Below are 14602 nucleotides of genomic sequence, written 5' to 3'. Positions count from 1 at the left end.
ATTTGAGGTTTTCTTGGCAAAAATTCTGGAGTGGTTTGCCTTCTTTAGCTTACTTTACAGATGAGGAAACTTGAGTTAAGTGATTTGTCCAGGGTCACACAGACATTAAGTGTCTGAGGCCAGATTTAAACTCAGGAAGATGAGTCTTCCTGACTCCAGGCAGGCCTGGTGCTCTATGCACTGCCCCACCTAACTGCCCCTCCCTCCTTTAATACTCCCCCATTTCTCCCCAGCATAAGGAGGGTGCTGAAAACATTGTGAATGTTATGCACTTCCCCTACTGCTGAGTACAGACCTCTACTCACCCTATTTGCTTAATAAATGTTTATTGGATGGAGATGGGGTTGGCAGTCTAGAAATTCTGATTCTATAGTTCTTAGACTCTCAGAGCCTGGAGGTTCCCTTAGAGTAAGCATTTATTAAGCCCTTTTTTATGAGCCAGGCACTGTACAATTAGATTAGAATGCAGAACACAGAATATCAGAGCTAGAAAGAATTTCAAAACTAGGGATCTGACAACATACATGGAACACAGAATGTCAGAACTGGGAGGTACCTGAGCACAGGCTGTTGGGCTGTCTCAGTGGGCTATATTAGGGAAAGGGGGTGAAAACAGGAGGGATAGTGAATGTCCCTCAAAACTCAGGTTACCTGCTGCCTCCTACATGAAGACTTTCTTGATCCCTCCAGTGGATTCCTCAAGTGGAACCCTCCTCCATAACTTATTTTGTATGTTCTTTATTTAAATTTTGTATTTGCTTACATGTATATCTGTTGTTTCCCTGATAGAATATAAGCTCTTTGAGAACAAATACTGCTTCGTTTTTCAACTTTAGAACCCAGAGCCTAACACAGTGTCTGCTTGCTAATCACTGGTGCCTCCAAACAATCTTCTAACACTGGAGTTATGGAGGAATTGCCAATGTGCATCAAGCGTTTGGCACAGTTCCCCCAACACTCCAAATATAATAATCTAGGATTTCTTCAATTCCCTCCAATGATGCAGATCACAGTCTGTCCATACCTACTCGGTTTGTGAGATTCTTTTCTAGGTCTTCCTGTCCATCATAGCAGGGCCATTCAACACACTGGGGACTTTTCTCAAGTGCTCTTGACATTGCAAGGAAAACAGTGGGGCACATGACCTCTCTATTGGTCATCTCCCAGCCCTCCTTCCCTCTCAACCATGTATTTCTTTGATACTATCCTTCCCTCTGGTTTGCTTTCATAATTGCTTGTTGGTAATGTGTGGTCACCTGCAACCCTCTCTCACCCACTAGGATGTTATGTCCTAAACTTCAGTCCTTTATTTCTGTGGTCTTCTTTGATTTGCTGTATAACATCACCGGAAGAATACAGGTATGAAAGATAGGCCTTTGTTTCAGGGAGAAGCTTGGGTCATTAAGAGAATTTTCAAATTATCAAAGGCAACTGAGTCTGGCCTTCTGTTCAATTCTGGACCCAGCTCATTGTACATTTTTGATGTTTGACCAAGATATATACACTAATGGATGAGCCCTTATAGATAATGCCCTTCCAACTGCAGGCTAGTGAATAGGCATTCTTTATCCACTTGGATTTCCCTGTGTAGAGAGGACTGGAGGAGTAGTCAAAGCATAGCCTGGGGGTTAGATATAGTGGGTAGATGACACCCATTCAGCCACTAGGGCCGGAGCTCTGAAGACGAATGGAATAATTTAGGACTCAGAAGACCTGGGTTTGAATAGCAATGGTGATGCTTTCTACCCGTATGAACTTTTCATTTCCACTGGTCTCAGTTTTCTCACCTGTGTCACTTGAGTCCCAAAGCCCATTGGTATAGGATGATCTCCTCATTGGTGAAACATAATGCCTCAGCCTGCATGAGGGGTAAGGTGAAGTTGGTGAGAGTGGGAGAGAGGAGAGCTTCAGTCTCTTCGTCTTCTTCAGGCTTTTCAGTCCTATTGAGAACTTCTGGTTTCCAGCTTTGAGAGAGAAAGGATGAATAATGCCAAATGCACTTCAGGTTGCTGGAGGGAGAATTAGACTAGGAAGAAGATGCCATGGAAAGAACTGTCAGTCTCCATCATGTCCCAGCCATCCTCAACTTGTTATACTAGAGACTCTGGAGAATTTCCCCTTGGGTGAAATCTGGGCCTTTCTCAATCTCTCTCTCTCTCTCTCTCTCTCTCTCTCTCTTTCTCTCTCTCTCTCTCTGTCTCTCTCTCTCTCTCCTCTCTCTCTCTCTCTTTCTCTCTGTGTCTCTGTCTCTCTCTCTCTCCTCTCCTCTCCTCTCTCTCTCTGTTTCTCTCCCTCTCTCTGTTTTCTGTTTCTCTCTGTTTCTCTCTGTCTCTGTTTCTGTCTCTCTCTATCTCTGTTTCTGTCTCTGTCTCTCTCTCTGTCTCTCTGTCTCTCTCTCTCTCTCTCTCTCTCTCTCTCGTTGAGTGACCTCACTCTCAGTGGAAGAGTTTCTTCACTCTGTATAGTCCAGCATATTTCCCTCTTTGTACACTTTCTCTGAATCTGTTTTGCTGTCAACCTGGATAAATGGGTTCATTTGCTTGTTATGTGCATTCACTGTGGAACTGGTATTTGTTGGAAAGGGATTCAAGCCTTGGATATAAGGCTTGGGGTCCTACTTCCTCCAATAATAAACAGCAATCAGAATTTTAGCCTGAACTTGAAAACCACATACCCTAGATTAATAATATAAGGGACTGGACAGATGCAATTCTAGCCCAGTAACCCCTCTCTCTAAGGAAAGTAGTGACCAAACTTCTGGTCCCAATCTCCTGATTCACCTCCTGGTAGAAAATGAAGGTTGCTTTGGACAACAGTGGGGGCAGGACAGGCTAGAGATGTCTAGGGCCCCATAGTGTGGGAGACAGCCTCACTGAAACTATAAAATGAAGTTAGGTTTAGATTCTGAGATTCCTTCCAGCTCTGGGTCTACGATCCTTTCCAGTCTTTTTACTTATCGGGATAGTGGACAAGGACCTTAAATTGTGATTTTTATCTGTTGTATTTATAGAGATGCTAAAGATTGGACTATTCCTGGCCCCCTCTGCCTTTTTTTCCCATCACCTTGATACCATTCCTGAAGAAGTAGAAAATACCACAGAGGACCAAGGGCCATGTTGTATTGTCATTTGTTTCTTGGGCTTCCACAACCAAAGAATTGCTTACCAAGTGACCAGACTTCCCCAGAGATGAGTTTCTCTGTCCTTTGCTAGGTTGGTATCAATTTGGGTATTTGAAACCACAAGTCCAGCCCAATCATTCTCTGCCCAACTCCTAATGGAGAGATCAATACTTCCGTTCCCTCCAATAGGGACAACAATCCTTCTACTCTCTCCCCTATGGGTTTGTAGTGAAAAAAGTGCTTTGCAGAGCTTAAAGGGCAGGCGGTCTGGGAGCTGGTAGTAAATGGCCAAGGCATTCAGGATAGCAGGAGCAGTCCTGAAGGAGGTGGCCTTGAACTAGTCCTTAGAAGGAGAGGGGGGGACTTGGCTGAAGGAAGAGGGGTAGAGATGAGCAAAGGTATGGAGACAGAGAGAAATTCACCTCATGGACATGAAGAGGAGCAAAGGAAGATTAGGCTGAAAAAGGAGGTTGGGTCTCAGAGTCAAGAATTCTTTCAATCCATGCTTAGTGCTATAGTTGGAGAACTAAGTGAAATGGGGAGGACATTGACCCAAACAGAGTAAGACCCAGGCCTTGCCTTCAGGAAGATCCCAGCCTTTGTGGTAGATAAGACACACACACAGACACACAGACACACAGACACACACAGACACACACACACACACACACAGACACAGACACACACACACATGACTATAATTTAGATTCTGAAAGACCATGAGATAGGGTCCAAATGTCTGTAGTGTTTAGAAAAAAAGAAATAATTTTCTTACTGGTGAGACAGGGTAGGCTTCCTGGAGGAGATGACCCCCGTACTCATCATAGGACTTAGAGCTGGACAGTATTATAGGATCATAGGTCAAGGCCCAGATGGAATGACAGAGACTCTCTAGTCTAGCTCCCTCATTTTACAGAGGAGGGAGACTAAGGCCCAAAGAAGTGGAAGTGATAGTCACCTTCCACTCAGACATGCTGCTCCTCATACTTTAGAGTTCATCTAGTCAAATCATTTTGCAGATGAAGAAACTGAGGCACAGAGAGTAAGTAGGATTACACAGTTAATGAGTGACAAAGTCAGGATTTGAACAACCCAGGTCCTTCTGTCGCCAGCCTCGTATTCTTTCCATAACACCGCTGTGATCGTCCCATCCAGGGCCTTCTTACTTAACTATTTAAAAAATGCCATGGGCCCCTTAAGCATATTGTCCAGCAAAGCCTATGGTCCCTTCCTCAGAAGAATGGTTTTTAAAAATATTGACAATAGAAATAAATGCTAGATTTCATTTAGAAGTTAATGAAAATAAAGGTGTATTTTTTCCCTTCCAAGTTTATAAAGTCCCTGAAATCTATCTGCAGACTCCTTCTTAAGGAGCCCTGATCTTGATCAACTCCTTCATCTTATAGATGAAGAGACCTAAGGCCCAGGGAGGGAAACAGCCTTGCCCAGGGTCTCACAGTTGCCAAGTAGCAGAGCCACAACATAAATGCAGGCTCTCTGCTTCCAAATCTCAGGCTCTTTTCATTTCTCTAGATTATTTCAAAAAGTGAAAAGGGGAAGGAAAGACTTTCTAACTGTTGGGGACCTCCAAGACACAGAGCCTGGAGGGCACTGGCCAGGGCATCCTGTGTCATCCACGGCCATCTTACTTTGGGGTATATGGAGTCAGACCCTGGAGGTTTAAAGGGTGCTCCTCAGGGCTCATCTAGCCCAACCCCTTCATTTTACAGAGTTAGACACTGACAGCCAGAGAGCGAAAGGGGTGGGCCAGTGAGCTAGTTGGAAAGTTGAGTGTAGACTATATGGAGGACTAGAGAGGGGAAAGCAGAAGAAGGCTGTACCCTATGCACAGCACAGAATCACCTTGTCATCCCCACCCTGACTCCAAGTTAGTCCTAGCAGTTCAGGAGTCTGGGTTATAGGCTTATTCCCTGCTATGCTGAAAAATCAGCCAGGCAAGAAAGTCTTTGTGTAGGAGGTGGGCTTGAGGTGGAGTTTGAAGAAAGAACCCAGTCTGGGCCAAGGGCAGGTATACTTTTTTATAGCTGGTGGCCTAGAGAGACCATTGAATCACAGGCTTGGAAGGGTTTCATTTGACAGATGAGGAAAATGAAGTTAGAGAGAGGAAGTCACACAGTCAGTATGTGGAAGAAATCGAACTTGGATCTTCTGAACCTTGGCCTAGTGTCTTGTGTTTATACATGAGAGAAGTCAGGCAGAGATCAAAAGAAACCATAATCCAGCTTAAAACTGATAATTTCCCAGCTTTTAAAAATGAAACTAGACAGCACAGAGAAAAAGAGACAGTCTTTTTGCCCCCTAATTTTTGAAACATTTTTATTTAAAGTTTTGAGTTCCAAATTCCATCCCTTCCTCGATCCCTCCCCTTCTCCCTCCCTGAGATGGTAAGCAATCAGATATAGGTTATACATATGAATTATGTAAAACATTTCCATATTAGTCATTTAGTACAAGAAGACTTGAATAAAAGAAAAAATGAAAGTGAAAAATAGCACGCATCAGTGTGTATTCAATCAGTATAAGTTCTTTTCTCTGGAGGTGGATAATATGCCTCTTGGATCTTTGTATTACTGAGAAGAGCTAAGTCATTCACAGTTCTTCACTGAACAATATTGCTGTTTCTGTGTACAGCATTGTCCTGGTTCTGTCCACTTGACTATGCATCCGTTCATGTAAGTCTGTCCAGGTTTTTCTGAAATCATCCTGCTTGTCATTTCTTACAGCACAATAATATTCCATTACAATCATATACCACAGCTTGTTTAGCCATTCCCCAATTGATGGGCAACCCTTTGATTTCCAGTTCTTAGCCAGCACAAAAAGAGCTGCCATAAATATTTTTGTACAAATACATTTTTCCCTTTTTTGTATGTCTTTGGGATATAGACCTAGCAGTGGTATTGCTGAATCAAAGGGTATGCAGTTTTATAGCCCTTTGGGCATAATTCCAAATTGCTCTCCAGAATGGCTGGATTAGTTCACAACTCTACCAACAGTGCCTTAGTGTCCCAGTTTTCCCACATCCCCTCCAACATCCAATATTTTCTTTTTTTGTCACATTAGTTACTCTGTGTGTGTAGGTGTGATAGGTGTGAGGTGGTACCAAAAGATATGGTCTTGAAAGAAATCAGACTGTGGTTCTGACAAAGAAATAAGGCAAGGGGTTTGCAAAAAGTAATGCAGGCGCAGTCTGTTTAGGGCCACAGGTGTAGAGCATGGAGAGGTGGCATGATGGAGTCTGCCTCCTGCTGCCTGCCTGTGTCTGTGGCTTCTAGCTTTCCCTTCCCAGTTCCATGGTGCTTTGGGGAAGTCTCCAGTCCTGTCACCAGTCACCAGTGGCCAGAAGAGCCTGGGCTGAACACCATTTGGAGCTGCTCTGTGGTGCTGGGGAGTCCAGCTGTGAGATGACCTCCCCTCTCTTTAGAGATGTCCTCTTGTGTTTCTAGCAGCTCTTCTTTTGCTCTGGTAATCACTAGGATTGTCTGGAGCTTAGGATTATTCAGCTGGGCTCCTGTCCCAGTGGTACAGCCCAGGGAAGCCAAGACAGCCAGATTGCAGAGGCTTGAAAGAGATCGGTGGGATCTCCATTCCTGTCCTCTCCACTGGGTGCATCTCCAAGCAGAAAGGGGTGGGTTTGACCAGCAGTATCCAGCCTAAGGTCCCTCAACCCTCCTCTGTCCCTCAGCTCCCACCAGCATTGCCACCTCCAGGTTTCAGCTTCTCCAGGGTCCGGCTCACAGTAGAGAGACTGTTAGGTATATGACTCCTTATTCCTTAGGAGAGGGGGGGAAATGGGACTATTGTTAAAGATAGAAGACAGACTATGGAGGATGATGGGAAGAGAGATCCTGGTTATGCAGGGTGGGTTCTGGGCCATCACTGTTTCAGAGCCATGGGGATGGAGTTAATGACTTCGGGGTGAAGGGAGGAGGTGGGGTTGGCATTTAAGCTTTAAGGAGGCAGGGCTTGGTAAGGGTAGGAGATCTACAGTTGTCCCCCACATCCAGAATACCGTGTATTTGTTTGGAATTTATCTGGAATGCACAAATATGTGTCCATGTTGTTTTTCCTCACACCTAATAGAAGTTCCTTGAAGGCAAGAATTACTTAATTTTTGCCTTTGTATCTTCAGTGTCTAGCAGAGTGCCTGTAGGTACTTCATAAATGCTAGTTGTTGGTTGGTTGGTTGGTTGGTTGGTTGGTTGGTTAACTATAGGATGGAGGGTAGGAGGAGGCCAAATCCCAGTTACAGGAGATGTTAGAGGCACCTAGTCTGACCTTTATCTGCTCACAACATCCCTGACAAGTGGCCAGTCTGTCTCCACCTAGAATCTTCTGGCAATGGGTCCCCCTTATGATGGGAAATGGGACCAGGTGGGAAGGCTAGTTAGAGAGGCAGATTGTGGGGTCCCTCACACCTACCTTCACTCTTCCCTCTGCCACTGGAGGCCCCTTCCTCTCCACTGTTCCCAGGCTGGGGGTGGATCCTTAGATTCCCTGTAGGGAGAGAGGTGATTTCAATTTGGATAAGATAACTTGTCCACTGATTCCATGACATTGGTCCCCCAGTTCCATGGTCCTTCATGTCTGACTTCCACCCTTCTTATTGTTGCTTCTGGTTTGCTGTCCTTTAACTTGGCTTCTCTTTGAATCCCAGTTGTTCATGCTTCCCTACAAGTGGCTGACTTATCTAGATACATATTGAATCCCTTCCCCAACAGAACAGAAGCTCTTGATGGCAGGTTTTTGTTTTGTCTTTGTCGCCAACACATAGCAGAGGGCTGGGCACATTTTGGCGGGTCTAAATTTGTGGAGTCATCAGAGACAAAATGCCCAAATTAGCCTCCTTCCCTGCACCTCATGGTTTTAGAGTTGCCTGGGACCATTGAGACCATGGGACCAGAGACCATCAGGTCATTAAGTGACCTGATCAGGGTCATCCTGCCCCTATGTGTCAGGGATGTGACTTGAATCTGGGTCTTCCCAAATATGAGGCTGGTTCTCTATTCCCTACCCCACAGTGTCCCCCACCTGGTGTCCTCCTGACACCCCCAGTTCTTAGCACAGTGCCTGGCATTCATAAATGTATATTGACTGAGTGGTGCATGGTAGGCACCACAAGTAGGTGGCACTGTGGATAAAGTACTGGATCTGGAGTCAGGAAGATCTGAGTTCAAATTCAGCCTTAGATACGTCCTAGCTATGTGACCCTGGGTAAGTCATTTAACTTCTGTCTGCCTCAGTTTCCTCACCTGTAAAAATGGGCATAATAATAGCACCTATCTCCAAGAGTTGCTACAAAAATAAAATGAGATAATATCCGTAAAACACTTCACAAACTTTAATGTGCTGCATAAATGCTAGCTTTTTGTTTTGACATTTTGGGTCCTCTCCAGTTTTCTTTGGAGAGGTGGAGAGGGATCAAGGACAGCAAGAGATGGTACCTGAAGGGAGAATCTAAGACTAGGAGAAGCTGGGCTGGGCTGGAAGTATGTGAGGGGGAGAGGGGGAGGGTAATGGTTTTTTCTAAATCTAAGAGTCTCTCTAGCAGGATGTAAGTCCTCGAAGGCATCGCTGTTGTCATAGCAATAGCTAAACACATCTGTGGAGGCTTCAAACCCACACAGATGCAAACACACAGGCAACCTCACACAACACACACACACACACACACACACACACACACACACACACTGTCAGCAGCCACTCAAGCTCCTAAGAGCTTAGTCCTCAGTGAAGTCAGCGCTACAGGTAGTATGATATCTCTTTTGCAGATGAAGCAGTTGAGGCTCTGGGGGTTAAGGGACATCCCCAGCTAGTGATTAGCCAGTTACGAAATGCTAGAGTTGGGTTTCAAACCCAGGCTCCTGGCTTGGGGCCACTACCTCCCAGTCACACAATCTCATACAATGGCCCAGAGTGTCATGTATCAGCACATGCCCATCTCCCTTCTCCCCCTCCCCCAGTCACCAGGTGGTCAGGTCACACTTACCCAGGGAAGGCAGGAATCGATCCAGGTTGAACCGAGAGTTCAGAAAGGGATAAGCCAGGATGAAAAGCCCTGGGCAGGAGGGAGAAGAGGGTGACCCTGTGAGCCACTGTGATTCCACTTCACCCTCTGCTCTTGTCCTGAACCATCCCTGTGGGGCAGACTCGAAAGACAATCAACAATCATACATCTAGAGTTGGCCACTGAGCCCAAACCCTTCATTGTACAGGCCCAGAGAAGTTATGTGATCTGCCTGAGGGTCACAGAGGTGGCCAGGTTAGCAGTCAGAACATAAATCCAGACCTTCTGACTCCAGAGCAAAGGAGCATGTGGATTGGGGGTGCTGGGGAGAAGACGGAGACTTGGAGGTTTGGAGAAGGACTCAGGTGTCCAAGGTGGACAGACAATAAGAAGAATAAATGTGAGTCCTTGGGGAGGGTGGAAGTGGAAGGCAGAGAATTCAGGTCCCTCCTGCCTGGGAGCCCCAGGTGCTCCCATATCACCACCCTGCCCTATCCTGGCCCTGTGTTCTCTATCTCTGAGCCCTCTGCCTCCCACAAGCCTGGATCATATTCTTCCCCCTTCAGAATCCCCTCCTGATGGCTCTCGGCTCTATCATCCTGACTTGGAACCTCATGCTCTAACAGAGGATTTGGTAAATTAAGAAATTATTTATGAAGTACTTAACTTTAAGCAATAGCAAGATCCTGGTAGCAGAGCTTGAGTAAATGAAAGGAGCCCCCACAACTCCCTGGATATTTCTCCCATTGGGGATTTCCCTCTCTGACCACACCGGGAGTGTTGGCCTGGACTATAGAACTTCAGATTGGAAGAGGTTTTTGAGACCACCGAGTCTGCCCCTGTGGCTTTGCAGAGGGGAACTCAAAACCCCAAGGGGAGGCAGACCTTGGATCTCTTCCTCCTCCTCCTGTATCTTCCTCAGTGTAGAGCTTGGCACATGTCTAGGCACACAGGCTGTGCATGGAAGGTGTGAACGACTTGCTGACAGATGGATGGATTGCCAATATTCCCTGTGATTGTCAGGAGGAAGGGTCTCCAAAGCCCTCCCAGGGCAAAGCTCTTGCCCTGACCTCATGGGCTGGGTGGATCTGGGGCCGGGGCCAGGTCTAGACTTTCTGTCTGTGTCGTGTCACCAAACACAAAGGTTTCCAATGAGGCACTATCAGTGCTGAGCTTTGTGTCCAGGTTTGGGATCCCATTTTAGGAAGGATACTGACAAGCTGGACCTTGTCCAATAGAGAGCAGGATGGATGGTAAAGGTCCTTTAGTACAAGCCAAAAGAGGATGATATGAAGGGACTGGAGGTGTTTAGGCTGGAAAAGAGAAGGCTTGAGATGACATAAGAACTGTGTCCAGTCATCTGAAGGCTGTCACTTGGGAGACCGATGAAGCTCATTGGGCTTGGTCCCAAAGGGGAGCACTGGGAACAGTTGGAGGGAAGTTAGAAAGGCCAGCTTCATCGTGATGGCAGGAAGAACTCCCTGGTAGTTTGAGTGGGCTGCCTAGGAGGTAGTGAGCCTTCTGGCCCTGAAGGTGTTCAAACACATCCTGGAGGAACTTCAATTAAGGAAGCTGCACAGAGGATTCTGACTCTAGGGGTTTGGGCTGAGGTGCCTCAGAGGGCCCTTTTGGCTTCAGGGAGACAGTAAGTGGGGTGTTCCTGGTGGGTGGCAAGGAAGAGTTTGGGGGTTCTCTACCATGCATCCTCAGGATGTGGAGCTTCAGCTTTTGGGTGCTAAGCCCCATCCCTGCAGGATGGCAGCTTCCCTCCCTGGACCCCTTAGCCTGAGGCTCAACACCTGAGAGATGGAGGCTGAGATAAGGGGAGGTAAACTTGAGATGGGCTATCCTATTTCCTTCTGGGTCACGGGAATGAGGCCACTATGATATTCAACACTAGTGAAGCCAGCCCCACCCCCTGCTCCCTTCCTCTCTTCCCCCAGAGCTGGGTCACTGTACTGACCTGGGATGCCCAGAAAATCAACCAGTCTGGGATCCCACTGCCCTTTCTCTCCCCTGCACAAATAATGGTGAGGAATGGATTTCTAGGGAAACCCGTCGGCCTGAGGCTAGATTTGGGCAGATCTGAAACTCCAAAGCCCCTCTCACAAGCAGGTCCCTTGTCTAGCCTTCACTTGAAGATTTCCAATGATGGGGAACTCTCTACCTCCTGAAGCAGTTCTGCTGGGCAGGAAGTTCCTCCTGATATCTAGTTCAAAACTGCTATCTATTTTCAATTGCTTGTCTTGGTCTCCACCCCAGTTCCCTCACCCTTCTGGCTACCCTCAGACCTCTGCCCCTCAAACACTGAAGAGAATCAGGCAGCTGTCTGGGTCCAAGGAGGAAGGGGATGAATGGCTCCCCCTTTCCCTGCTCACATGCACCCACTGCACCACTCACCTCCAAGGACGGGAGGGAAGAGGCCAGGGGTTACTCTCCTGCCTTCATTGGGAGCAGCTATACTGTCCCAAGGTGCACCGCTGCTGGGAACAGGAAGGTTACTAACAATGATAATACAAGGGCCTTTGCTGTCAGCCAGCATCCTTGGGAAAGAGACAGAGTAAACACACTCCCGTTGTAGGGAAGGGTAGCCAGGAGGGTAAGGGCTTTTTCTAAGGTCAATTAAGTGTCGGAGTCAATGCTAGTCCAGGGCTGGGGCCATTGTATCATGCAGTCTCAATCCCACACTCAGGGTTTCCTCTGTTTCTCTCTTATAAACCGACTTTCTTCCTCATTCCCTCTCTTTAATTTAGAAGCTCTGACTCTAGGAACTCGTTCCAGCCCTCGATGGGAGGATGAGGGATGAGGGGGTGATTCGATCAGAACTTGAATCTTCAGGGAGGATTAGACAGCCTGGTGGGGGGGGAGACAGGCACCTCATTCCGTAAAAGGTGGTGAGGTGCACCTGTAGCCAGGCAGTGGGGTTGGGGATGGAGGTATGCACGGTGCAGTTAGGGGCACAGATGCCTGGCTCCCTCCCCTTTCTCTTAAGGAACTTTCCAAGCCATCTTTTCCCCAGGAGGCTCTCTTCATTCTCTTCTCCCCTCCCAGCCACCTGAACCCCTTCCACAAATGACTCTACTGCCCACTTTGTCAGCTCACCTTGTCCCCCTCCCTCCCATATCAGGATCTCTGCACTTACCCAGACCTGCAGCTCCGATGAAGATGCCCCCCACAGCGGCTGCTGCAGATGAAACAGACACCCCAATAATGATGCTGCCGGCCAGCAGGCCCAGGGCAGCACAGGCCAGCTGCAGGCATTGCAAGTCCTGGCCACTGATGGGAACATCCATGAAGGGTTGGCCTGGGTCTTGTCTCTGGCCACTGGGTATGAGCACCCACCAGCTCTCAGACACAGCAGTCCAGACCCTGCCTGGTCCTTAGAACCTGGGAGAATCCTCCAGTCTGTGGCTAGACTCCAGCAGGCTGGTCAGCGTCCTGGCTTACCTGCAGTATTGGCTAGGTACTGTCCCAGACTCATTCCCCCCTTCCCCACCTGTGCTGTCCCAGGCTCCCAGATCCTTCTTTGCCTCTAATCTCAGCCCTCCTTCTAGAAGATTCCCTTTGGATAGGGTTGCTATCTGGGTACCACTGAGGCAGGATTTCTGCTTGGGCCTTGGAAGGTTGGGAGGACCATGTCTCACTGTACTTCAAGCTGCCCACTGCCTACCTACTTCAGAGAGAACTCAGAAATAGCTTCTCCCCCACACATATCTTGCATCTGCTTAATGCTCCTTCCAGGGTGGCTGCCTGGGGACCCTGTGATCCCAGATGGGGTGAAACACAGAAACCACAAGGGTTCAAGTTCTTCAGGAGATAAAGGCAGGAGTTACATTATGAATAAGGCAAAAGCAACATGAGCTGGGGAGTGGTTTGGGATGGGCAGGGAGGGAGACAGTGCCTGGGCAGGGTAGATTGTGCCAGAAGGCTTCCACTGTGCCCTTGATCAGACTGGGCAGGGGAGGTGTGGTGCAAAGAGCCTGATATTGGGACAGGGAGGAGGTCAGAGGACCTGGGCTCAAAGCCTGACTGCCACTTCTGAGCTGTGTGACAGTGGACAAGTACCTTCTCTATGCTGTGACCCAGTTTCCTTCTTTGTAAAATGGAGTGTTTGGATTCAGTGATCTCTAAGAACCTTCTCAGTTCTGATAGTTTTCCTGTTAGTTTTCTAAGGTTCCTCCCAGCTTTTGTATCCTTTACTCTCTGCTCTAAGGTCTTCTTCCAGGCATTCTATGTTCTCTGTTCTAAGATCCCTCCCAGCTCTGACATTCTCTGTTCTAGGCTATAAATCTGCCGATCGCCAGAACCAATTGCCCCCTACCCCAGGACTCCAATGTCACCTGCCAATTACTCCTTTACCTGACACTCACTGTGGGTCTGGGTGGACTCTGGCAGGTGACCATTGGCAGTTAGGGGTGTGTGTGTGTGTGTGTGTGTGTGTGTGTGTGTGTGTGATAAGAATCTGCCTTCCCACGGCAAGCCCTGCCCCCTCTCCATAACTTCTCTCATGGGTCTGTCCATTGTCCCAGGCTCCTTGGATCACAGCTTTGGAGCTCGAGAGACTGCCCTCTTTTTACAGAAGAGGAAACAGTAGTTCAGAGAAGGGGGAGTGACTTGGAGTGTGTCACATGGGCACTGAGTGGCAGAGTAGGGGTCTGAGCCCATTCTTAGAGTCTAAACTCTGTACTCTTTCCACCAGGCCTCAGAAAAGCTATGCCTCTGATAGTCCTTGTGGCTCTGGGGGCTGCGGCTCCTGTGTGCAAAGCCTGCTTCAGCCAGAGTCTGACAATTCAATCAGTATTTATAAAGGGTTTATCATGTGCAGGACACAAGGTGCCAGGGACACAAAGACCAAACAGTCCCTGCCCTCAAGGAGCTTACAGTCTGTTGGTGGGTTATGTTGAGCCTCTTGGGTATCACTGAGACATGATTGGATGAAACCTAATTGCTGTACCCTGACTGCGAATGGGAATACCTTATTCAAAAGAGACAGGAAGGGAAAAGGGGTGGGGTAGCATTGTGTATTAAGAAGGCGTATTATCATTTCTTGGCTGATGATTCTCAGACCTAGTCATCCGGCCTGACCCTCTCTGTTGCCTTCCATACTCCCATCTCCAACTGCCTATTACACATCTTGAACTCAATGTTTCAGAGATATCTGAAGCTCAGCATGTTCAAAACCCAACTTAGCTTTCTTCCCAAACCATTCTCTTCTCCAAACTTCTCCATAACTAGAGAATAATGTCTGTCTCCTGTCTGCCTCCTCCCAGGCACCCAGGGTGCTAACCTAGGTGTCCTCCTTGACTCCTCCCTCTTACCACCTTCCCCATATCCAAGTCTACCTTTGTGACTTCTCTCTTATACACTCCCTTCTCTTCCTCTGATGCTGGTTGTTGTCCTTCAAAGAAGATCAAAATGACACCACTATGTTGGGGTCAATGTACAGCATC

General features: G+C 47.6%; 1 protein-coding gene across 1 annotated transcript; it reads right to left on the bottom strand.

Annotated features, from left to right (window-relative positions):
* Positions 1–6823: 6823 nt before the first annotated feature.
* On the bottom strand, positions 6824–12445 carry KNCN (kinocilin). Its single transcript, XM_036753417.1, has 4 exons — positions 12295–12445; positions 9135–9203; positions 7565–7639; positions 6824–6915 (listed from the first exon to the last, which is right to left on the bottom strand). Exons 1-4 carry the CDS (start codon positions 12443–12445, stop codon positions 6824–6826), a joined length of 387 nt encoding a protein of 128 aa, XP_036609312.1.
* Between the last annotated feature and the right edge of the window lie 2157 nt (positions 12446–14602).

The sequence above is a fragment of the Trichosurus vulpecula genome, chromosome 4, assembly GCF_011100635.1.
Source record: "Trichosurus vulpecula isolate mTriVul1 chromosome 4, mTriVul1.pri, whole genome shotgun sequence".
In the NCBI taxonomy this organism is placed as follows: Eukaryota; Metazoa; Chordata; class Mammalia; order Diprotodontia; family Phalangeridae; genus Trichosurus; species Trichosurus vulpecula.
Note: the sequence above shows the minus strand (reverse complement) of the source record. Positions and strands in the feature narration are given on the sequence as shown.